The sequence below is a fragment of the Leucoraja erinacea genome, chromosome 1 (assembly GCF_028641065.1).
Source record: "Leucoraja erinacea ecotype New England chromosome 1, Leri_hhj_1, whole genome shotgun sequence".
Classification (NCBI taxonomy): Eukaryota; Metazoa; Chordata; class Chondrichthyes; order Rajiformes; family Rajidae; genus Leucoraja; species Leucoraja erinaceus.
This window is the reverse complement of record NC_073377.1, coordinates 73,789,167-73,814,117: the sequence shown is the minus strand read 5'-3', so window position 1 is coordinate 73,814,117 and position 24,951 is coordinate 73,789,167. Positions and strand designations below refer to the sequence as shown.

Here is a 24,951-nt window from a genome sequence, read left to right as displayed (position 1 = left end):
ATGCCTTTTTCTCTATCCCTCTTGCTCCCAATTCCCAGGACCAATTTGCCTTTACCTGGGCTGACCAAGTGTACACCTTTACCCACCTTCCTCAGGGGTATGTCCATAGCCCCACTCTCTGCCATGGCCTTATTGCACAGAATCTAGCCATGGTTACCCTCCCTGATGGGGTCACTGTCCCACTACATTAATGTAATTTTACTGCAGGGCACAAGTGAAGAGGGTGGGGCAGAGGCCCCTGACTCCCTCCTTCTACACCTTAATTCCTGTGGGTGGCCATTTAATCCAGCTAAGGCCCAATGTTTGGCCCAAAGTGTTATCTTCTTGGGTATTCAGTGGCACGCCGGCCACAGGGACATTCAAGAAAAGGCCCTGGCAGGATTCTCGCCCTGAGGTCCCCCGGGCAAAACAGGAGGCTCAGCGGTTCGTTGGCCTTTTGGGGTATTGGCGACAGCACATCCCTCACCTTACGATGCTGCTTTGCCCCCTCTACCACGTGACCTGGAAAAAGGCTGCCTTTGAGTGGGGCGCTGACCAGTAGGCGTCCATTGATTTGGCTAAGAGGGTGGTGGAACAAGCACTCCTGCTTGCCTTATGGCAGGAGAATGTCCCTTTTGAATTGCAGGTTTCGGCTCCAGCTCGTGAGGAAGAATGGAGTCTGAGGCAAAAGCATGATGGACGGCGGGTGCCTCTCGGATTCTGGACAAAGACATTGCCGGATCCCGCTGTGCAATATATTCGCCCTTTGAATGAGTTGTTTGCATGTTACTTGGCTATCCTTGCTACCGGGGTGGGATAGTGGTTATTCGTTCTCACTTACCTATTATGGCCTGGGTTAAGTCCGCCCATGTCTCCCATAAGGAAGGACGCGCACAGCGCTCTTCTATTGTAAAATGGAAATGGTGCATCTACGATGGAGCTGAGAGGCCCCAAAGGCATTAGCCGTCTGCATGATGAGGCCATGCCCCTCCCCCCTCCTCTTGGGAAGTGACCCAGTACCCGAGCCCAACCCACGCCCTGCCTCCCCCATTGCTTGGGAGGTCTCATTTTCCAACCTCTCCCCTGACGAACAATCACAGTTATGGTTTGCCAGTGGCTCTAATTGTTGGATTGCAGGTAAGGCCATCTAGCAACAGCCACCCTCCAGCCTATCTCTGGCGAGGTTCGACGAGACTCTGGCACGGCGACGTGCGTCAACTGGCCGAGCTTGTGGCGGCCACCCTTCCTTTGTCCAACGACAATACTCCAGCCTGATTGTACATCGACTCCTGGGCAGTGCCAATGGGTATGGCTGTACGGATGACACTGTGGAAGCCCCAGCGGTGGGAGATATATGGTCACCCATTGTGGAGACAGTCACTGTGGATCAGGATATGGGGAGAGGCCCACCGTAGACCCATCACAGTTTACCATGTTAATGCGCACACTGGTGGCACCCCATGGGAAATTCGGTCTGAGAACGGATCCCATTTTACCGGTAACAAAGTACAACAATGGGCAACTGATAATGGGGTGCAGTGGACACTCCGCATCCCATATTACCCCCAAGCAGCAGGGCTGGTGGAGCGTATGAATGGTCTACTAAAAGAGCAGATACGCACACTAACTCCCTCCCACACGCTCAAGGGATGGGCCTTTGCATTACAGCACGCAGTAAAAACCTTGAACCAATGACCTGTTGCAGGGAGGACACCCATAAGCAGACATCTGGCTGTTGCAGTCGAGCCAGATGATGCCACACCGATGAAAGAATGTCAGGAAGACGCCCGGAAGTAGGTATGTTACAATACTTACCTTCAGCGGCGCTGCAATTCTGCCACTGGCCGTGTGCGCAATTTTGGCGCCTTTGAGGGGGGGGGGTTAAAACACATTTTTTTTCCTACCTTGTCCTGGAATATATTTGGTTTGTAGTGCAAGCTTCTGCTGAAGAATCGTTCCGACGGCCGTTCTGTGTATTTTTTTTTAAATCGTCTGACAATTTCATTGCTGGAGTCATTTTAAAATCAGCTTTTAAAGCCATCACCGCCGACAACGGGGACGGATTTCAGGTACGGGACAGGTACAAGAAAGCCGTTTATTTTATGTATAAAAGTGGTCCTCAAGATGCCTTTAATTCACATTTTAAGTTGCAAAACGATGATTTAGTCCCCATCCGAACCGGCAGTATTTTTGCTGCCGATACGGGTTTAAATTCGCTGCTAACCGCAACGTTCCAAATGATCGCGTTCCAGAAAAACCCACTCGCAAGATGATTTAAATGGCCGTTAATTTACAGATATTCCTTCCATTTGGCCTATAAATCCATTACAATGAGATTTAAAAATTATGGTATATTGTGAATTCTTGTGTGAATGTTATTTGGACACGTAGGTTATTTAAAAATGTTAATCTATTCTTAAGAAATTGATAGATGTTTAGATCTAGTAATTGAATTTTGTAATTAGCTACAATTATATGTTTTAATTTCAAGACATCTAAGTAAGATTGTTTCATATTTGTTTCAGAATGCTTCAATCTATAATAACTGAAAATTTATTTCAGTTCTCTTAATTTTTAATAAAGTTATGGGCTTTTGACTGTCCTCGATTACAGCTTTTGTGTTAAGTCAATGGAAAAGCAATAGGGAGGTTTCACGGCAGTCGGGTCACGACCCATGACCCGTACTGTTGCTACGCTACTCCAAATGGATTACACGCGATGTACTGCAGGTAGGCACTTACCATTGTTTCCAGTGTAGCGGGCCCTTTAAACCCGCTGAAATTGTCAATTTTTGCCCTGTAAATAATTATGGAAATCGGGATAAGCGTGAGAGACATTTAGCATACTTCAGAATTCCAAAAGTGAGGTGAAATGACGGTAGATAGAAACGAGAGCTGAAGGGTGCTTGGCGAACATTGGCCGTTTGCTCACTGCATTTCATCAAGTAAGGCATTATTTGTGTTTTTTCTTGATTCCTTTGGCATCTAAAAAGTTTCAGAAGTGATAAATCTGGCTGTAATTTTTTTAAATCGCCCATGGTTCTCGTGGGTATTTACATACAAAATGAAAACGCATCTGAAGAAAAATTTACAGCTAGATTTATCACCTGAGAATTTTTAGATACCAAAGGAATCAAGAAAAAACACAAATAATGCCTTACGATGAAATGCAGTGAGCAAACGCGATAATTCCCAATATTTTCAATGTTTACCAAGCACTTTAGCTGCTGTAGTCCCCTCAGTTCTCGCTTCTCTATACCTTCATTTCGCTTCACGTTTGGAATTCTGAAGTTGGGTACATGTCTCTCACACTTACCCTGACTCCCACAATTTTTTTCAGCGCAAAAATTCAACATTTTGGCGGTTTTTAACAGGTAGGAAAGTACGCGTTTCTAGCATTAATAACATATACCGGAAGTGACGGCCTTCCAGATGGATTGTGCGGCTCCGTGCATCGAGCCCTCTGACCCAGTGACCTTTCGTGCAACCCCCCTATAGGGAACAAGATGCTAATTTCCGTGTATGAAAATGGCCATAACTATTTTAATACTGAAGATATGAAAGTGAATTAGGTGTCAAATTAAACTTCTTTTTATGCTTTATCTGATGGGATAAATTGCAGACTTGATTTTTTAAATCTCAAAATGTTCTAACATTGCTATACTAACCCTCACGTTTTTGGAATGTGTGAGCAAACTGAGACGGCCAGATGATACCCACAGGAGACAGCACTTTGTGTCTATCTTCGGTATAAACCAGTATCTGCCGTTCCTTTGCACAAAAGATAAGACACAAAATGGTGAAATAACTCAGCGGGACAGGCAGCATCTCTGGAGACAAGGAATGGGTGTCGTTTCAGACCCACAATAGGTATGTTACAAAACCTACCTGAATCGTCATTGGGAATCCCCTCCCAGCGGCGATTTTTGGCGCTGTTTGGAGGGGGCTGGATTTTTACTAGGCTGGGGCTGGTTCAGCCTAGTAAATCATTAACGAAAAAAATCGCTGCAAGACCCGGTCGCAAAAGGTGGCCTCGATAATATATAGTTATAATAGCTTTAAAATTACTGTCTCATTCCGCCGGCAGTCACACAAACAATTAAAGGTATGTACCGATTTATTTTTACTTAAATGGGGCATATATATAACCCTGCCCATTTTGGGCTTTTTATACTCACTAATCCAGCGCGCTGTCAACGTTCTAAACCAGCGCGCGGTCACATGAACCCACTAGAAAGCCGATTTAAATGGGCATTTATTTACAGCAATTGAACACTAAATTCCTTCCATTTGGCCTATAAATTAATGTAAATTAGATATAAAAATCATGTTATATTGTGAATTATTTGTGAATAATCTTTGTGCTATTTAAAAATGTATCTTTCTAAGAAATGGGCTTTGACTATCCAAGATCACAGCTTTTTTGTAATGTCCATTGACAATCAATAGGGAAAAGATGCTAATTTCCGAGATGAAAATGGTCATAACTTTTTTAATACTTGAGATATGAAAGTGAAGCAAATTAAACTTATTGTTATGCTTTATCTATGGGATAAATTGCAGACTTGAGGAAAAAATTTTGTAACATTGCTACAATGCGGGCGACTGGGGCTGGGGCTTCGGGCCGAAACCCTTCTTTGCACTGCCCTGCCCTGCACTCACTCCTCTCTGCAACAACTGGTCCTCGAGGCTCCTCTAGTATCTTTCAAAGATCTTAGAGCAGATCTTTGTGCTCTAATATCTTTGGTATCTTTGTTCTGGGCCGGCGACGGGGAGGCGGGGCTCCGGCGGTCGCCAGGGGCGACGGGGGGCGGGGCTACGGCGGTCGCCAGGGGCAACGGGGAGGCGGGGCTCCGGCGGTCGCCAGGGGCAACGGGGAGGCGGGGCTCAGGCTTCCGCTTTGCGTCAAGGGGGAGGAAAGGGGACGAAGGTCGCGCGTGCGCAGATGGAAGCTGCGATCCAGGCAAATGGTCGGCGAGAGAAATAAAGAGGGAGATGAAGGTGAGAGAGATGCTGAGGGTGTTTGAATCTACTGAGTACTCAGTCATGTGCTTTTCCCATCGACCTTCTCGCCGATGGTTATCCGGCCGGGGGAGCTCGGCAGCCCCGTGTACAAGAGGCGAGGGCCTGAAGCAGCCCCTTGGTTGCCATGGAGACGTGGCAGTTTGCACTCATGGGACGCTGGGCAAAGCACATCAACTACAAGTGTGGACGATATATATTCCTGCCAACTATGCACCACTCGCTCCGAACGTCCCTGCGGATATTTGCATTTAGTTGAGATTGAGATCCATCAGGTTACAGAGTGAAGCTCCCATCACGACAACGCCCACTTCAAAGAAAGACAGTGCTGGAGTAACTCAGCAGTCATGCAGCATCCCCTGGAGAACATAGACAGGCGTCATTTTTGGTCGGGACCCTTCTTCATACCCACTTTTATTACACAGGCCCCTTTCATGATTCGGCAAAATAAGTTCCACGGAATCTGAAAAAAACTGGCAGCCAATGGATGTACAGATATCCGAAGCAGTGATTCTTCCATCCTTGCCTAAAACTGTTGCAGATCTCTGAATCTATTTGTTATCAATCCAATTCTTCATTAGAAAGTATGAATAAGAAGATAGACTGTTCTAATATTTAGTCACTACTTTGGTCCTTTTTGCAGAATTGACTAAATCTCAAGAACTTACCCGAAACTGCAGTGATTTGGAGACGTCAGCTCATTTATGTCCACGTCTATAAATGTTCTATTACCCCCAAGCTGATTATTTTCCCCACATTCATGATGAAGCAAAACAAGTTTCTGTGCTGTAAACATTCTATAGCTTATATTCCTGCTTGCAATTACTACCCACATTCACTATGCAGTCCCATCCTACCCAAACTGCTCACTTACACTTGAAAATAACAATTATTCAACTTGCATTGAAATCCATTTTTGTTTCTATTCCATTTTTGAACCATTCTAACCAGGATTTTCATCAGTCACGCATTTTGTTTAAAGTTACCACAATATTTTCTCTTTAATACCAAAGCAATGGCTTATTCTGAGTTACTCCAGCACTTTGTGTCTGCCTTGTTGGCATTGGCTGGATGTGAGTGATCTTGCCTCTGAGCTAGAAAATAATGGTTCCAAGTTTCATATAATGGACGTGATCACATAATTGGTGGACTCATCACTGTGTAGTGCTGAGGAAATGTTACACATTTAAAGATGCTTTTGTTAGAGGAGATATTTGAGTACCATTCATTGTCTCCATTGGACATAAGTAACAAATTGTGCCATGGCAACGGTAGAAACATTGAAAATAGGTGCATGTGTAGGGCATTCGAACCTTTGAGCCAGCACTGCCATGCAATATGATCATGGTTGATCATCCAAAATCAGTACCCCGTTCCTCCTTTCTCCCCATATCCCTTGATTCCGTTGGCCCTAAGATCTAAATCTAACTTTCCCTTGAATACATCCAGTGAATTGGCCTCCACTGCCTTCTGTGGCAGAGAATTCCACAGATTCACATCTCTGGGTGAAAACCACAGATTCACAACTCTCTGGGTGAAATGTTTTGTTTTCATTGGCCATAAAGCATTGCCATAGCACTATTCTTAAAAGACCAGGGAAGATGTGGAAACCTGTCCAATACCTCACTCAATACCTAAATCAAACGTTAAAAAAAAATGCTGGAGGAATTCAGCAGGTCAGGCAGCATCTGTGCAGGGGAATGGAAAGACAACCCATAATGTGCGTTCATTTCCATCCTCTGATGCTGCCTGACCTGCTGCGATCCTCCAGCACGTTGTTTTTTTCTCTACATATTCCTTTTGTCTACCTAAAAGAGATGATCTGATCAGTTATTTCTGTCACCTCTGTAAGCTCACTGTCCAATATTATATTAATGACTACAATTAATGTGTGCTTAATTAGCTGGTTGAATCTTTCAGGATGAACTGAGGTCATAATGCTTCAATGCTTCCTTCAGAGTGAAATATTGTCAGTATGGAGATAGAATGCAGAAATCTGTGGCTTCAGACTATTTGAGGTGAAAATAATAAAACAATATAAGGGAGTCAGAGAATGTAGCTTGCTATTGAAGAGCTAAATCTATGTTTCTGCAGACCATTTAAGATATTCTGAAATAATTGAAAGGGTTAGATGGGAAAGGGGAGTTGAAACATTATTTTATATAATTGAGCTAGATGTCATGGTGAATGACCAGGCTAATTGTCTGCCACATGCTGTATTTCTAGCCGTCTGTTTTAAGAGGAGGGGAGAACTGTACCAGATAAACTGTTGGGATGGCGGTTAGCAGGGTGGCACAGTGGCACAGAGATAGAGTTGCTGCCTTACAGCACCAGAGACTTGGGTTCCTGACTAGAGGTGCTGTCTGTAAGGACTTTGTATGTTCTCCCCATGATCGCATAGGTTTTCTCTGGGAACTCCAGTTTCCTCCCACAAAGACAAACAGGTTTTTAGGTTAATTGGCTTCAGGAAAAATTGTAAACTGTCCCTACTGTGTAGGATAGTGCTAGTGTACATGATTCGCCGGTCGGCACGGACCCAGTGGGTCGAAGGGCCTGTTTCCACACTGTATCTCTAAAACTAAATAACTAAAGGTCCAGAACGAAAGGAGGGCAAGGGATATTAAATCAATGTGTTGGGGAAATAGGAACCATAGGAGGTCAGGGGGATTAAGCCAACAGCATCTTCAAATTCTCGTTCACCACACAACCACACCCCCCAAGAAAATCAGCTTGTCATAGAACTATACATCATGGAAACAGATTCCTCACCCTAACTCATCCATGTTGACAAAGCTTCCTAATTGAACTAGTCCCACTCGCCTGTGCCTTCTCCATAACCATCCAAATAACTTTTAAAAGACATTATTGTACTTGCCTCTACTTCTTCCTCTGGTAGCTCATTCCATATACGCACCAACTTTTGTGTGAAAAAGTTGCTACTCACGTCTCTTTTAAATCCATCCGCTCTCAACTAAACCAATCCCTTCTGTCACCTAACAAGCAGCTAATAATGGCCTGTTTCCTTTATCATCGTTACTTTTTTGCATATCTTTCATTCATTGTCCTTTATCTCTCGACATCATCATCTATATCTCTCGTTTCCCTTATCCCTAAATAGCCTGAAGAAGGGTCTCGACCCGAAACATCACCTTCTCTCCAGAGATGCTGTCTGTCTCGCTGAGTTACTCTAGCTTTTTGTGTCTACCTTCTATTTTTATTCTCTTTCTGGGGAAAAAGGCTGCGGCTATTTGACTTATCTTTGCCCTCATATTTTATGAGCTTCATGAGGGCGATAGATAAAGTCACCTCTCAGCCTCCTGTGCTCCAGAGAAAATAAGCCTCTTCTTATAATTCAAACCTTTACATCCTTGTAAATCTTTTTGTGTGGAAATTAAAAGTACAGTAAACTCTCGTTATAATCAACCAAACGGGGGTGGGGTGGGGGGGGGGGGGGGGGGGGGGGGGAAATAGGCCACAATAACCTTTTTCCACCATGGACATCACTACCTGAAGCCCAGTCACTGAGAGCCCAGTGGGACCTACCTCACCACATGGAGCGCAGCGGCCCAAGAAGGCCACCCAGCACTATCTTGTCCAGTGCAGCTGGGGAACAGCTATAACCTCTGTCGCTACTGCTGATTCCGGCATTCAGAGATTGAGAGCAAAATGGAGCATTTGTGTGGCAGGGTGAGGATACCCTGTCCTGCTGTAACTGATTTCCCATGACCAACTGCCCGCACACAGTTCAGGGTGAAAGAGCATCGACTTTAAACGTTAACTCTTTTTCTCCTTTCAGAGATATTAACCTGGCTAACCTGCTGAGTGAACAAAGTCCTTATAACTTGTATGTTTGTAACTGCAAGCTAAAAATACTAAAGGCTGTTTGTTACATTGTTTAATAGTTAAGTTCCGATCGAAGCGATTGCTTGTCAATTTCTATGCCTTGTCAGTTTCAATAGGGAGGTCAAAGGGCGTGACACACGGCGTAGCTCTAGCCTTCTGGAGTACCAGGCAGCTTCCGGCATACATTAGTAACACATAAAACATGTATGTTCTTTCCTGTTAAAAACAGCAAAATGGTAAATATTTGCGCTGTAAAAAATTGTGGAAATAGGGGTAACCGTGAGAGAAAATCGCCAAAATCACTGCTGCTCACTGACTTGCGAAAGAGCAGCGTGCCGGTGGATTGAGGACAAGTCCCGGCCCACGATCAGCTGGAGGCTGACTGAGCGGTCTGAACCCGAGCACCAAGGTGTAAGCAGCCGATGGAGCGGATCCCTCAGGACAGCCCCCACTCTCCCCGCGGGGTTGGCGCTGTCCAGCCACGGCTGCCCTCAGCCCCGTCTCCCCCTGTGCGGCTGCACTGTGACGGGCTGTGGGTCGGCAGCGCCCACACACACACGGGGCCAGGTGGAGCGGGGCCGCGGCTCCTGTCAGCTGCAGCAGAGTTGGGGACAGTCTGGTCCCTTCGACCCACCAGTCACTGACCGGGTGATTCACCCGCACCGGACCCCCATCACCACACGGGGTGATTCACCCCCCCCGGTCCCTTCGACCCCCACCCCCACACAGGGTGATTCACCCCACCGACCCCCAGACCTTGACCCCCACACCTGGGTGATTCACCCCCCCCCCACCCCCACACAGAGTGATTCACCCCCCTGACCCCCACACCTGGGTGATTCACCCCCCCCCCGACCCCCAGACCTTGACCCCACACAGGGTGATTCACCCCACCTGACCCCCACTACCACACAGGGTGATTCACCCCCCTGACCCCCACACCTGGGTGATTCACCTCCCCAACCCCCACCACCACACGGGGTGATTCACCTCCGGGTACCGGGCTGTCTGTAGCCCTGCTGCCGCGTTTCAGCCAGCAAACGCCGGTCATAGGGACAGACGGCCCGGGGTCCGCGAGTGTGGAACCAGTCAGCCTGGAGTCCGGATGCTGGGACGCTGTACTGGCAGCCATAGTAAGTGCTTACCTGACGTTCACCGCTTGTACTCCAGAAGGTGTTGCGTGGCAACAGTATGGGTCAAGGGTCGTGACCTCAACTGCCGTGCAACCTCCCTATAGCCTCTGCAGTATAAACTAGTAGCCTGTGTTCCTAAAGAGACCGTCCGCTATAACCAAAATCCACTATAAAGATGTCCATAATAATGAGGGTTTATTTTACAAGAATATTTCTTCTCGTCGGGTGAGTTGGTTATTTCCAGGTTTTGTATGACACTTGAAAATATTTGGATAGTTTGGAAACATTTGCAGTTAGTTAGTTAATGGAAAGGTTTGTATTGTGATAATTTCACTTCAATACTTATGATGTTGTGAATATTTTTTTGCTATATTCAACAGTTTAAATATAGCTGTAACTGAACCCTACACCCAATCTCTGTGTTAAAGCTAAATACTTTTGTGTTTCTAAAAATACTGTTTGTTTTCTTTCCTGTGCAGCGAGTATTTACCATTTCAGAGAAACTTATTGCAGGTAACCTTATACAATATCACTGGCAGAAAACGTTGGGTAACTACATCGCTGTAACTGGGTAAGCTATTTACATATTACTTTACATAATCTATTAGAAGATCAAAATTCCCCTGTTATCAATTGGGAGTTAAAGCATTATTATTATTATACTTAGTGATATCATCTTTGTATTACACTAGTGAATTTTCTGTGTCAATTCTGTGCAAAATGGAAAGGTGGTAGTTTTCCTGGGTAATATGAGTAATGTTAATGTTCTAATTTTATTGGGTGCCTGCTTAGCACAAACACCCCATACAAAGTCTGCAACCAAACATTTTCGTAGAATATGATGAATAAGTGAATGAATGAATGCATGAATGAATGCATGAATGAATGAATGAATGAATGAATGAATACTTCATTGTCACATGTGACAAGCCACAGTGAAATTCTTTGCTTGCATACCCAAGGAATGCCAATAGTCGCAACCTAAGAGCACTGACAAAGTTACGTATACTCAGTATCCGCGTCACGTCCCCCTTTGTCCTCGTCGTCGTCCCCCCCTCTACCCCCCCCCCATGGCAGTCCCCCCACACCGGGTCCCAATTGTTCTTCTCCCTCCCTCATAGCGGTCCACCCACGCCAGGCCCTCCTTTGTTCCTTCATTCTGCAGTGGCGTCCTCGCTCCACATGGTCCGTCTTCATCTGTCGGTCGGTGCCATCATCGACCGCCGCACCAACCTCTCCACTATCGCTGCCGGGTCCTCACCGGACGCCTCCATGGTGCCGACCCAGGCGGCAGCCGCGGGCTCTGTCTACGCGTGGCACATGGGTGACCTTGGCCTTGGGCTCCACCTGCCGCAAGCTCTGATCGGCGGGGGCTTCTGCCTTGCCGCCTCCGCCGGCCGTGGGCTCCGACCTGCAGAGGCTCCGGACTCAGCCGCGATGCATCTGCCGCTGTTGATATGCTTATGGATTTTCTACTCTGTAGGTGCTTCCTTCAGTATGCAAAACTCAACTCCTTCAGGCTTTCCTTTCTAACAGTAAAATCTTAACAAGACTTTCCTATTCTAGTATTTTGACCACATTGCAATTAAGACTGCAACTGTAGTTTACTTTGTTTATTAGTTTCCGGCTAATAACAAAAATTCAAGATTGCTTCCTTCCTACCAAAGTGCATCACTTCTCATTTTCCTACATTATATTCCATTTACTAACTTATTGCCCAGTTGCTTAACCTCATAAGGAATAGGAGTAGAATTAGGCCATTTGGCCCATCAAGTTACTCCGCCATTCAATCATGGCTGATCTATCTCTCCCTCCTAACCCCATTCTCCTGCTTTCGCCCCATAACCTCGGACACCTGTACTAACCAAGAATCTATCTATCTCTGCCTTAAAAATAACCAATGACTTGGCCTCCACAGCCCTCTATGGCAAATAAATCTACAGATTCACCACCCTCTGACTAAAGAAATTACTCCTCATCTACTTCCTAAAAAAACATCCTTTAACTGAGGCTATGAACTATAGTCCAAGACTCTCCCACCAGTGGAAACATCCTCTCCACATCCACTTCATCCAAGCCTTTCACTGTTCTGTATGTTTCAATGAGGTCCCCCTTCATTCTTCTAAACTCTGCAAATACAGGCCCAGTGCCGACAAACGCTCATCATAGTTTAACCTACTCATTCCTGGGATCATTCTTGTAAACCTCCTCTGGACCCTCTCCAGGGCCAGATGCAGGAAACATGTTCCCGATGTTGGCGGAGTCCAGAACCAGGGGCCACAGTTTAAGAATAAGGGGTAGGCCATTTAGAACTGAGATGTGGAAAAACATGTTCACCTTGAGAGTTGTGAATTTGTGGAATTCTCTGCCTCAGAAAGCAGTGGAGGTCGATTCACTGGATGCATTCAAAAGAGTTAGATAGAACTCTTAGGGCTAGTGGATCAAGGGATATATGGGGAAGGCAGGAACGGGGTACTAATTGTGGATGATCAGCCATGATCACATTGAATGGCGGTGCTGGCTCGAAGGGCCGAATGGCCTACTCGTGCACCTATTTTCTATCTATTTATATATCTATAAAATTCAGCATGAAGGTACAGCAAATAATTACATTTTGCAAATTGACTGGACTGTAATAGTTAGGAAGTGACAAGAGACCACAGATGCTGTAATTTGGAACATTAAAGTAAAAATATGGAAGCCTTGCTATAAGTATACAAGGAATTATATATCCACATCAGATATAGTGCATGGCTTCAATCAGGAACAACATGCAATCTGATGTGGAGATGGCTGATCACTTAGTACTTTTACAGATTTGCTGTTTAAATGAAAACAAAGACCTGATTAGAAAACATATCCTACCCACATTTTATGATGATTATTATTCCCACAATGATTTTGGTTTGATGGTCATAGAAAACTGCAGAATGGATTTAACAATTAACTGCACTTTGTCAATGCATGGTCATAGTCATTTAATCTTTGAGGAGCTTACACATATTGATGTTTGTAAACTGACTGTAGGCTTATTGGTTTGTCTCAGGTCTGACCACACAGTGAAGATCTTTGATCGACATGGACACAAAAGGAATGAGATTAATCTTACAGGGTATGAAGAAAATCATTGTATTTTGAATGGCTGCTTATAAAGGCAGCATCCCCCAGTGTGATTAATTTGCACCTTAACCACTCAGGTGGGAGTTTATAGTCCAATTTAACTATATTCCTCAATAATCTGCAACATTAAATAAATTAACATTTATGGGAATCTCTAACAATTACCTCCAAGCAAATAAAACTAAATTCTCAAGTTAAGGTTAAGCTTACATATAAATATCTTTTCCTTCTGGGTCATCTAGAGTTTGCATTTCTATGGATTGGGATAAAGATGGAGATGCCTTGGCTGTGATTGCTGACAAATCAAATACTATCTACCTATGGGATGCAAACACTCACAAAACATCACAGCTGGACAGTGGTATGAGGTGAGCTGACTAATACTGAAGTAAATGTTTTTCTTATTTTCCAACAAATTCCTTCACTTTAGTGGAAGTTACATATTTTCAGGAGCTATTTTGCTCAAACTGGGTTTTCTAGGTCACCTAGAGAATAATTATAGTATCCAAAATTACTAAACAAGTAGAAACTACCGATACTGGTTTACAAAAAAAGACAGAAAGTGCTGGAGTAATTCAGTGGGTCGGGTAACATCTCTGGAGAATGCATCAGGGCCCTTCTTCAGGCCCTCTAAAGAAGTGTCCTGACCTGAAATGTGAACTATCCATGTTCTCCAGAGATGCTTCAGACCCACTGAGTTACTCCAACAGTATGTGTGCTTTTAAAAAATCTTATTGTTTTTAATAACTCTTAATTTTTTCAACTTTCCCAGATGTCTCTGAAACAATGAAAATAACTTCTGACAGCACGGGCTGTGCAGAATAGCTGCAAGGGTGAGGTTTTGGTTATTGGGATTTGCAATGATTACTATAAAGTTCAGATGGCTCCAGCAACATCTGACCCATTGAAGGTGAAGGGGGGGGGAGGGTTGATGGTAATTTTTTTTTTAATGGAATTTGAAAACACATGACAGCTTGCATGTAATATCCAATTTAGGAAATTATGACCAAAATAGATAAACAGAAAGTAGACAAAATGCTGCAGTAATTCAGCGGGACAGGCAGCATCTCTGGATAGAAGGAATGGGTGATGTTTTGAGTCAAAACCCTTCTTCAGACTGATAAACAGAAACTTGAACATCATTAATATTATTGGAAATAATTTGTCCTTTAATTGCATTAACTGCAAGATGTTCTCTTTCAGAAAGAAAATTGGCTAATTGATATTTCAAAGTAGCTAGCTAATGTAACATAACTTGAAATTAGGCATAAGAATAAGTACTGTTGAATTAGAATTGTTAATTAAGGATTAGAGGCTGCTTCATTATGAGTTGGATAGACTGCATTAAAATGTCTTTATGTATTATTTAATGTAAATTGCATTTTAAGTCTCAAACAAGATCTGAAAGCTTTTGTATATTGGCCGTTTTCCTTTTCGTGGCAGCAGTTTGGATGAAGTACTATTTACTAAGATCTGGTAGATCTGTCTGGATAATAACCATTTGATTTATTTTCTCACCTCTGCAGAAAGCTATGCAGTTTCTGCAAATTCTTGGCATGCGACGCAGGATTTACTTTGATAACCCTCTGCATTTCACCTTCTATTTATTATTCTTAGTTATGATATATTTTTGCAGGGACCAGATGTCATTTTTGCTGTGGTCAAAAGCAGGATCACAACTTGCTGTTGGAACAACCAAAGGAAATCTGCTTGTCTATAACTTACAGACTTCCCGTAAAATCCCAGTCCTTGGTGAGTAAAATGTGACCTATGTGAGATCCAAAATGTTCCTCTATCTTTTGAAATTTACAGTGATTTTTCCAGTTAGTCTGAAGCTGATTTACATTTCCTATGTGTTTAATATCAAAATTCTGCAGTAACCTTTTATATTTAACCTTAATTTCCTCTTGTATGTGGTTGGACGATGTCTTAAGTAGATGGAGAATCACTTTACACAGAAATGGATTTCAGCCAATGTTCTGACTTAAAAGGAGAATAGCAAAAACACAAATATTCTGGAAATCTGAAATAAAGACTCTGAGAATGTCACTTAGCATGTGTACAGAGAAATATAATTGATGTTTCAGGTCCATAAATATGCATTAAACACTGAGTAGCAGTATACACAGTAGGAGTGGGAAGGAATGGAGAATTATGATGTCCACTGTCACTCTGACTATCCTTGCCCTCTTACCCCAATCCAACAAATTCCATCACAGGCTTGAGGAACAGAATCTCATCTTCTGACTATGCCTGTAACAGCATTTAAGACTCAATGTTGATTACACAAACTTTAGATAATCAACCTTTCCAGTTTGTATCAGAATATGCCAGTTCTGATTTTAAAAAGTCATCCAACGCTAACGTTATTTCAGTTTTTCTCTCTTGGAGGATTTGAGTCAGAGAATGTATTAACAGGCAGTGGGAGTGGGTGTCAGTTGACAATGATGGTGGTAGAACAACGAGAGGACTCGGAGTGTAAACAGGGCAGAGAGAGGATTGAAGGAATGAGGAAATGTCAATGAGAGGAAATTAAAGTATAACATGTTTGAAAATCTCAGGAAGTCTGACAAGATCTGTGCAAGAGAAACAGTTAACATTTCAGGTTAAGAAGAGGATTAGTTAGATGGTTGGCTGGTGGAGCATGGTTTGGGAAGGGCAGGTGATGAATGTTCTGGTTGAACAATGATGAGAGCTAAGGTTGTTGGGTTTGGGGAATAAGAAAGATTTGGACAGAAAACCAAGAGGGTTGGATTGAGAAATTGATTATGGAAACATTTACGCAGCTGGATATTTAGGGAGGATGATTAGCATTGGGGATGTGAGCAGTTATCAGAAATGGTGGTTGATGACGGGATTCAGAAAGATGATTGATGGTTGCGTTACTGCAGAGAGTTGAGAGATTTGTACAGTATTCTGTGAAACGCTGCCCTATTTGGTGCCTTGAAGAGAAAATATAAAAGGGCAACTGTTCTATAATCTGATTGCATAGGAAAGTGCCGTGGGAACAGAGCTTGTTCCCAGGGCTGGTTGAAGTATCCTTGACATGAAAGATTGACCCTGATGCTGTTTGATATTCTGTTTTCTTACCTTTTGAACAGGCCATCTCCAGGTTACAAACACCCAACTTATGGGTTCCTGACGTTTGAACTAGTTTACATAACATTATTAAATTCAGAAGTCCAATGTATGAACAAACCATTGTTTTTATGAACCACAGAACTAGCTTACTTTTTCCACTTTTAATAATTGTTCGTATCAATTTTATACGCTTTTGATGCTATTCATCAAGAGTCAAGAGAGTTTATTGTCATATGTCCCAGATAGGACAATGAAATTCTTGCTTTGCATCAGCACAACAGAATACAGTAGGCACGAATACAGAACATATCACATCAGTGAGTCCATATACCATTATATAAATATATACACACAATAATAAATAAGCAGATAAAGTGCAAATAAACAGATAATGGTCTATTAGTGTACAGAGATTAGTTTTAGTTGAGTATAGTACCGTAGCAGTCTGGTTATCTTACCCAGTGATTTTTGTGTATTTTCCAGCCTATGGACAAAATCAACTTCTGGAGGGGTGTAAAAATGGAACCTGTTCATTACCTGGAGCGGCCTGCATACTGTTAGACATTACCACACATTCTAGCTCTCCCTGTGCTTCACATGCATGGAAATGTTGGCAACAGTATCTGTCCCTGGACTTTATTCACTAAAGCTTTGTGCTTCTTTAATCTAAACTAGCTTTCCTATCCATTTTCTTTCTCAGGAAAACACACAAAACGCATCACTTGTGGTTGCTGGAGTTCCCAGAATCTGCTTGCATTGGGCAGTGAAGACAAAACAATAACTGTTAGCAATCAGGAGGGAGATACCATTAGGCAGGTAAAAGAGAGAACATGTTATAGTTTTGTTTTCCAATTGATATATTATGTTAAAACTGATGACATTTGAAATGTGTTAAATTTGATATTAAAATTACCCCAGATAGGAAATCTAGTCTTAAAAGCCTGCAGAATCTTTCAATTACATTTATTGTGTTGGATTTATAAGTTCATGATTAAATACTACATATCGTATAAACTACATTGTGACGTAAAATGACGTAGTTCTGAACTTTCAAGGTCCGAATTAGACATTTTTGAATTACAAAAAAAAAAATCCAAGAGTTGGTATAATGCAATGTTTTCCTTTTATTGAAATAAATTAAAGTTGCTGATGCCTACCTCCAAAACTGTAAAATATTCCTTTATCCTCAAAAGTGCTAAACTGGTCAAATAGTTTACATACTCCTAGCCCCAAACTATAATACAGCAAAACCTTCTTCACAAAGTCCATCAATGAAGCATGTGAAATCTTACATCTCAGTAGAGGTTATTTGGTCTGTTGGTCATTTTGAACGCAGTTAACAATGAAACAAATCCTGCCAGTCATAAAGCACAAAAACAGGCTCTTCAGCCCGATTTGCCCACGCTGAGCAAGATGCCCTATCTACACTAGTCACACCTGCCCGTGTTTGGCACATATCCCTCTAAACCTTTCCTATCCATGAACGTCCAAATGTCTTAAATGTTATTATTATACCTGCTGAACTACACCCTGTGGCAGCTAGTTCAATTTACCCACTACCTTATGTGCGAAAATGATGCCCCTTGGGTTCCTATTAAATTTCCCCCCTCTATTCTTAAACCCATGTCCCCTGATTCTTGAATCCCCCTAGCTCTCCCTTTCCCTTTGTCCTCATGATTGTATTCACCTCTATAAGATCACCCTCATCGTTTAGCGCTCCAAGTAAAGTAAAATCCTAGCCTGCCGAACCTCTCCCTATAGCCCAGGTCCTCAAGGTCTGGCAACATTTTGTAAATCTTCTCTGACTCTTTCCAGCTTAACCACATCCTTCATGTAGCAGAAAATGGACATAAAAAGCTGGAGTATCTTGGCGGGACAGGGAGCATCTCTGGAGAGAAGGAATGGGTGACGTTTCGGGTTGAAACCCTTCTTCTGAAGAAGGGCCTCGACCCAAAACGTCACCTATTAATGTTGCCTGTCCCGCTGATTTACTTCAGCTTTTTGTGTCTATCTTTGGTTTAAACCAGCATCTGCAGTTCCTTCTTACACACTCCTTCCTGTAGCAGGGTGACCACAGTTGAACACAATACTCCAAATTTGGCCTCCACAATGTTTTGTACACCTGTAACATAACATCCCAACTTCTATACTCAATACCCTGACTGATGAAGGCCAATGTACCAAAAGCCTTCTAGATCACCCTATCTACTCCTCGGGGCCCTGCAATTCACTCTGAAGGTCCTGCCATGGTTTGACTTCTCAAAATGGAATACCTTGCTGTTATATGTATTGAACTCTATTAACCTTTTCTCAGCCCACTTGCCCAACAGATCAATATCCTGTAAGTAATAAAAAGGAACTACAGATGTTGGTTTATACCAAACAAAGACACAAAATGTTGGAATAACTCAGCGGGTAAGGCAGTATCTCTGGAGAAAATGGATAGGTGACGTTTCAGGGCATAACCCTTCTGCAGTCAGTCCCAAATCATCACATATCCATTTTCTCCAGTGATGCTGCCTGACTTGATTAGTTACTCCAGCATTTTGTGTCTAAGATCCTGTAAGTCTTGCTCTTATTGTTTTAAGATTGCTCTGGATTTATTGCATTTGATCATCCTACATCATTTTTGTTTCAACAGACCACGGTGAGAGCAGAGCCAAGTGACATTCAATTCTCGGTGATGAAGACTGATGAAAGGGCATCTGTGGGAGAAAGCACGGTTTGTTCCAAAGAAAAAACAATGATATATGTTCATTCAATTCTTATTAAATTGATTGACCACCTGAAAATGGTGCAGTGAGAAGGTGTGTTGAGATTGTTCTGAGTTGTTTTACTTAGAAGGACCAAAATTCCCTGAGGCCTCATCCTCCACTGGATATTTGATGAGGTTTAAAGTCATGTCTCCCGGTATATTGTCAGTTCCTTCCCAAATGCTATGGGTTGTCAAGAAATGAAAGATGAGGGTTTGCACTTTTTGCAGAATGCTGTGGTTGTCTGTCCTATGAAACCCCAAGAAGATCAGGGTAACTTCTGGATAGTCCATCAAGCAGTGGAATTTTGTCGTAAAGATAAGCACATTCATGGAAAAGACATTATGATTCTACAAGGAAGACAAAAATGCTGGAGAAACCCAGTGGGTGAGGTAGCATCTGTGGAGCGAAGAAAATAGGCAACGTTTCGGTTCGAGACCCTTCTTCAGACTCATGTGAAATCTACAAATTATTTCAAACTTAGATTTTCCTTACTTCTCTGCTATCACTTCACATCAAGAAAACAATTTATTTGATGCCACTTTTATCAAAAAACATTAATATGTGGTATCTTCATGCAAACGTACATGGCCCAGAGATGAAAAAGGCAGAACTGGTGTAATTTTTGACATCTCTCCACATCCCAGTTTTCATTCTGCCCTCCCAACCCAGTAATTTTGAAATTATTTCGGGTTCTACAGAGGCTGGTTTACAAAAAAAGACATGAAATGCTGGATTAACTCTGCACTCTGTGTATTTTTTTGTAAACCAGATGACATTTCAAGTCAGGACCTAAAGAAGCGTCCCGACCCGAAATGTCACTTGTTTATGTTCTCCAGAGATGCTGCCTGGCCCACTGAATTACTCCAGCACTGTGTCAATTTCAGAAATGTGATTATTGATGGGTTATTATTCTTCTAAAGAGCTTCATAGTTCTACTTATTTTCATGGTCTCAATAATATTGGCTTGATTTATGTGAGTCATGCTGGCAGCAGCCGCAAAACCCCTATCTCTAGAACCTTTGCTAGCATAACCATAAGAACAGTAACATTATCTTATGTCTCATAACTGTACATACCAGTACAGATCATAACCTCACCCAATATTTTTCCACCTTTCCAACTCAGAAATGCTGAGAGCATTTATAGACTCCCAATATGATCTAGATTGAGGATAAATTCGAGTTTTGTAATAATTTGCTCAATCATTCTGAAATTCTATTCCAAATTTTATTTTGAGCAATATGTTGTAACTTTCCTCCTCTTCACTTCCTGGGTAATCCCTCTATGACATGAATGACTTGATCCTGCTCCAGTCTTGTGAATTTTAAGATTGCTGATGAACTCACTATGGGAACCACCGACTCTTCCACAGGCATGAAGGGCTAGTCTGTCAGGTGAGGTGCTGCTGCTTATGTTGTGTTACTGCATGCTGCCAATGCACGGACTGGAGTTTTCCTTACCATCGCAAATGCTCTTCTTTGAGCAATCATGGGCCAGGGATCCTCAGGAGTCAATGAGTATGTTGCATTTCTTCAAGAAGAACTTTGCAGAGTCAGTGTTGGTGGTATTTTTTCAGTGTTTTGTGGTGCCTGTTGCTATGCGTAGTCCAGGTCTCAGAAACATACAGTGGAGCAGGGATCACTGCTGTTCTATACACTGTTTTGTTCCAGGTCTTGTTCCAGGTCTGAAGTATTAACCTTGAAAAACCTCTTTCCTCAATAAAGCTATACATTTGTAAAGGCTCTGTGGTTTTAATTTGTCACCGATCTGTCTTTTTTCAGGTCAGTGCTATTGTGGGCAAGAAAACACTCTTTCTGTTTAATTTGGGTGATCCTGATAACCCTATTGAATTGGCATTCCAGCAACATTATGGAACCATTATATCTTACAGATGGTGAGTTTATGTTAATCTACATGATGGGAGTTAAATTAAATGGATAGAAATTAGAGTCTATTTGAATGGTTAAAAAGGGCAAGAGACAATGCATAATTAATCACTGTTGCATTGTCACAGATTTGTTGGTATTATTTAAAGACTACAGAGTCCTCATTTGTGCCTGGCTAACTTTCTTGAGAACATATAGGTTGCTAAATAAATGTGACATTTTATGCTTTCTCAGTCAGTCTACTTTAGGCAATCTGAGTATTGTATTTTTCATGGTGGCAATAAATATGCAGTGTCCTTTTTTTCTAAATAAATGATAAACTTACAGTGAATTTTCCCTATCTTTCAAACTTGTTCAATTGCATTGTATGTTTAAAAACAGAGACACTAGGTGGAACATACAGTACATCAAGTATTTTGAAGAGTAACATGCACGATCAAACATGGTGCCAATAGTTGCAATGCCACAGTTATCTTACTGTTAATATTTCAGTTAAGATAGTGTTCCAGTGTTTTTTACATATTGAGAAAACCTCTTAAGAGGTTTTGCTAAAATATAATGTATTGGAAGTACAAAACACTTGCAAAATGTTACTATGTTTTCAATTTATACTTATTATTTCCTTATTTTATTTGGTGAATGGCTGTTTTTTAATCTTTTTGTAATACTACACCCACACCTTGTGTTTCAGGTATGGCGATGGGTACATCATGATTGGCTTCTCTCTAGGTTACTTTATAGTAATTTCAACACATATTTGTGAGATTGGCCAAGAACTTTTCCAAGTCCACAACCATAAGGATAGTTTAACAAGTATTGCCATCTCTCAATCCTTGAACAAAGCTGCTTCATGTGGAGACAACTGGTATGTTATGTTTTGATTATTGCATTTATCTTGTCTGGCTTTATTGCTGTTAAGAAATTAATTATGTTTACTTGCCTTTTGTTTCGCTAATTTAAGGTGAGTCCTGTATATAATTTGTGCCAATTTCTCTGTAAACTTTCATAGATGTTAAGAAAAGTTTTGAACCTTCTACTTTGGTAGATTGTTTCTATTGAGGAACTCTGTTTCTTAATTAGGTGTATCTTCTTATGAAGTAATTCTAATATTATTTCTTACCAGCATTAAGATCCACGATCTGTCAGAAATGAAAGAAATGTATGCTATTATAAACCTGGATGATGAAACCAAAGGTAACTACTGGAAAAGAAAGTTTGATAAACCTTTGCACTATAATGGTATCAACACGTTCAGTTTTAGGGTGCCATAGGGCATTTTGAGATTCCGAAGGTGATATATAAATGCAAGCTGTTTTTTCCTTTGCATGAGAAAAATTACTCAGAGATTAATATACTGCACAGTCACAGTCAGAAATTTTCCTATGTCAGAAAATTCTTCAACTGAGCTAGAAGGGTACTCCTAATTTGGGCCAAGAGAAGCTGACTGGCAAGGGTAAGCAGAAGGACACAGATGTGGTTGATGGACAGAGAAAGGAGACAGGAATAGTAGGTATAAGAAGACAAATAGAAATCAAGAAAGAGGATACAATGTTGTGGCATGCAGCTGATCTAGATGCACTGGCAGCTTCTAATGATCCTGTTCCCTGTCATTGACAGAAGCTGTAAGTGATGGCCTATAAACATATGTAAGAGTCACAACCTGAGAATCGGGATTATGATTTTCAGGGCTAATCTCTGTCTCAGCAAAACTATAAAATACATTTTAAATAAATAACCACATGGAGAGAAGAATCATGTATGGGGCTATTTGTTAAGGTGTAAAGACTCTATCTGAACCAAAATGCTTTAACGATAGGCACACGTATAGCTTTGGAAACCCCTTCATTGAACATAAGTATAATTGGATACATGTTCAACAGCTCATAAATGCTGACTTAATGTTGGAGTATAAGTTTGAACGACATAGCATAAGAAGGAACCCCACAAATTAGTATAGGACATATGAACTGAAACTTATAGATAATTGAGTGGCTACATTTACATTCAGAAAATCAATAAAACCAGCAAATCTGTTTTGTACTCGCATTTACCCACTGCATTTATCGCTGAGATTAATTAAATTGCAAACAATATTATGTACCGTATTTTAATATCAAACTTTCAGGTCTGGATCAACTATCTTGGACAGATGATGGACAGTTGCTTGCAGTATCTACACAGCGTGGGACTCTGCATGTTTTCCTTACAAAACTTCCAGTTCTTGGAGATGCCTGTGGAACCCGCATTGCTTTCCTGACCTCTCTGCTAGAAGTCACAGTGGCCAATCATGTTGAGGGAGTATGTGCATTTATAAAGTTATCTTGAACTTTGACTTGTAGATCAGAAAGTTATGAAACTCCTTAATTACCCTTTGCAAATTACAGTTGATGCAAATCACTTCTTAACTCCCTTTAATTAATAAAAACTTTGATGTAACATCAATTACGGGGGGAAATTTCACGCTCTTTTTTGTGATTTTATTATTAATTTTGGGCAATTGGATTGATGTTTGATTTGAAATGTTATAGATCAAGCATTAAGTTCATCAATTTGTCTAACGTTAATTTTCTTACTAAAATCGTAATTAGTTACCTGTATTTATTTTTTCCCCAGGAACCAGAAATCACAGTTTCTGTTGAGGTAGAGCCTAACTTTATTGCTGTAGGCCCATATCACGTGGCTGTTGGAATGAATAACCGAGCTTGGTTTTATGCCCTTGGAGAAAATCGTATGTTCACAAAAATGCTTTGAACAAATATCAAACATTAATGAAGAATAAGCGAGTTCGGTATCTCGATAAAAGCAAGCAATTTGGGATTTGTCAAAGGTCATTCTGGATTTTAAAAAAACTAACGCAGTGCTGTATAAACTGTGTATAAATTGTTAACTATTCTACCAAGGAATTCATCTAGAATTCTGTCAACTCAACAGCTTCCTTTCTTGTTCTGCTGTTAACACACTACTTAGTCTCCGTTCTAGTTCAGTTCATTAATCTGCAATTATGAGATATTCAAAAAGTTAAAGAATTTATTATTTTAATTTAATTCTTAATGTGTTTGCTACTGGAATAAGAAAATATTACTTGTGTTTGAAACATTTTCTTATTGTTATTCATAATTTATGAGTAAAAATATATTTAATCTGAGGCAGGCAGCGACTGTAGCAGTGTGATGTGGGCTGATGCTTTACCTACAGGCAGTGTGAATGTACCGTTAAGGCAAAGATTAATCTCTGAGTAAAACTGAGTACAGGGTTGGCCCTGTGAAGGAGACACAAATCTGATATAAGACATTTAACTGCGAAATGCCTGCCCTTTAGTATTGGATAGATTGAGTGGAGGGTCTGTGCAGTTCCAAGTTTGCGGTGGTTGCGGTGCATTTCCCGCAGCCATCTCGCCCAGTGCATGTTGACCAGCATAGTTCGCCAGACCTTGTTAGCAGAGGCTCTTTGTGCAGGTATTACCCGAAGCCCAAAGGTTTTGTGGAGGTTCTGGGTTAGGATTGGGCATGCTGTGAGCTTGCGAGAGGGCCGTCTGATCATCTCAGCCCAGGTTGCCGAGTGGCCGAAGTACGGATTTTAATGGGTCGTTGTTAAACTGCTCCGTCTGTGCGGCATCGCCAGCTCTCTCTCCCAGATCCCCCACCCCAACTGTCGACAAAGTCTGACTGAGAAAATGCTCCCACTCATATTACAGGTTGGCTCCACGTTTGCCCACTCGCTGGGGTGGGCGGCGCCTCCTTGAAAGAGAGCGAGAACAGGTCCCGTCAGCTGGGGAGCTGCGCCCCACTCCTGAGTGAAGCCTCCCAATTGTATGCCCTGACAAACTGGAAGCAACCCCAGAGGTTAAAGTGACAGCATCTTTATTTAAGTCAAACCCAATGTCAAACCTCGAATGTTTAACCAGCCTGTTCGAATCCAATCTGAACTTTCCAACCTATCCCTCCACACAGCACATTCTCCTCGTTTCCTTCAATCCAGGAAGGTTGTTTAGATAGGAATGTAAGGATTATCTCAAATTGGTTGACCACACAACTTGCAATTCGTTTAAATCAATATCGAATTTGAATGGGTGTGACTCAGGCTAATGCCAGAGATTTGATAATTGACAGGTTCATTCCAGGCATTCTCACGT

At 41.9% G+C, this 24,951-nt stretch overlaps 1 protein-coding gene across 3 annotated transcripts in view; it reads left to right on the top strand.

Annotated features, from left to right (window-relative positions):
• Positions 1-4,889: 4,889 nt before the first annotated feature.
• The window catches only part of wdr19 (WD repeat domain 19), an 81,157-nt gene continuing 61,095 nt past the window's right edge, over positions 4,890-24,951 (top strand). For all 3 annotated transcript variants that reach the window (XR_008723672.1, XM_055637539.1, XM_055637528.1), the window contains exons 1-12: positions 4,890-4,979; positions 10,456-10,547; positions 13,023-13,088; positions 13,339-13,464; positions 14,733-14,848; positions 16,878-16,993; positions 18,819-18,899; positions 20,715-20,827; positions 21,511-21,684; positions 21,943-22,013; positions 22,945-23,117; positions 23,433-23,547. Coding sequence is in view for 2 of the 3 variants with exons in the window: in XM_055637539.1 (XP_055493514.1) it covers positions 4,974-4,979; positions 10,456-10,547; positions 13,023-13,088; positions 13,339-13,464; positions 14,733-14,848; positions 16,878-16,993; positions 18,819-18,899; positions 20,715-20,827; positions 21,511-21,684; positions 21,943-22,013; positions 22,945-23,117; positions 23,433-23,547 (1,249 nt within the window). In the remaining variant the exon portion in view is untranslated. The remainder of the gene's footprint in view (positions 4,980-10,455; positions 10,548-13,022; positions 13,089-13,338; positions 13,465-14,732; positions 14,849-16,877; positions 16,994-18,818; positions 18,900-20,714; positions 20,828-21,510; positions 21,685-21,942; positions 22,014-22,944; positions 23,118-23,432; positions 23,548-24,951) is intronic.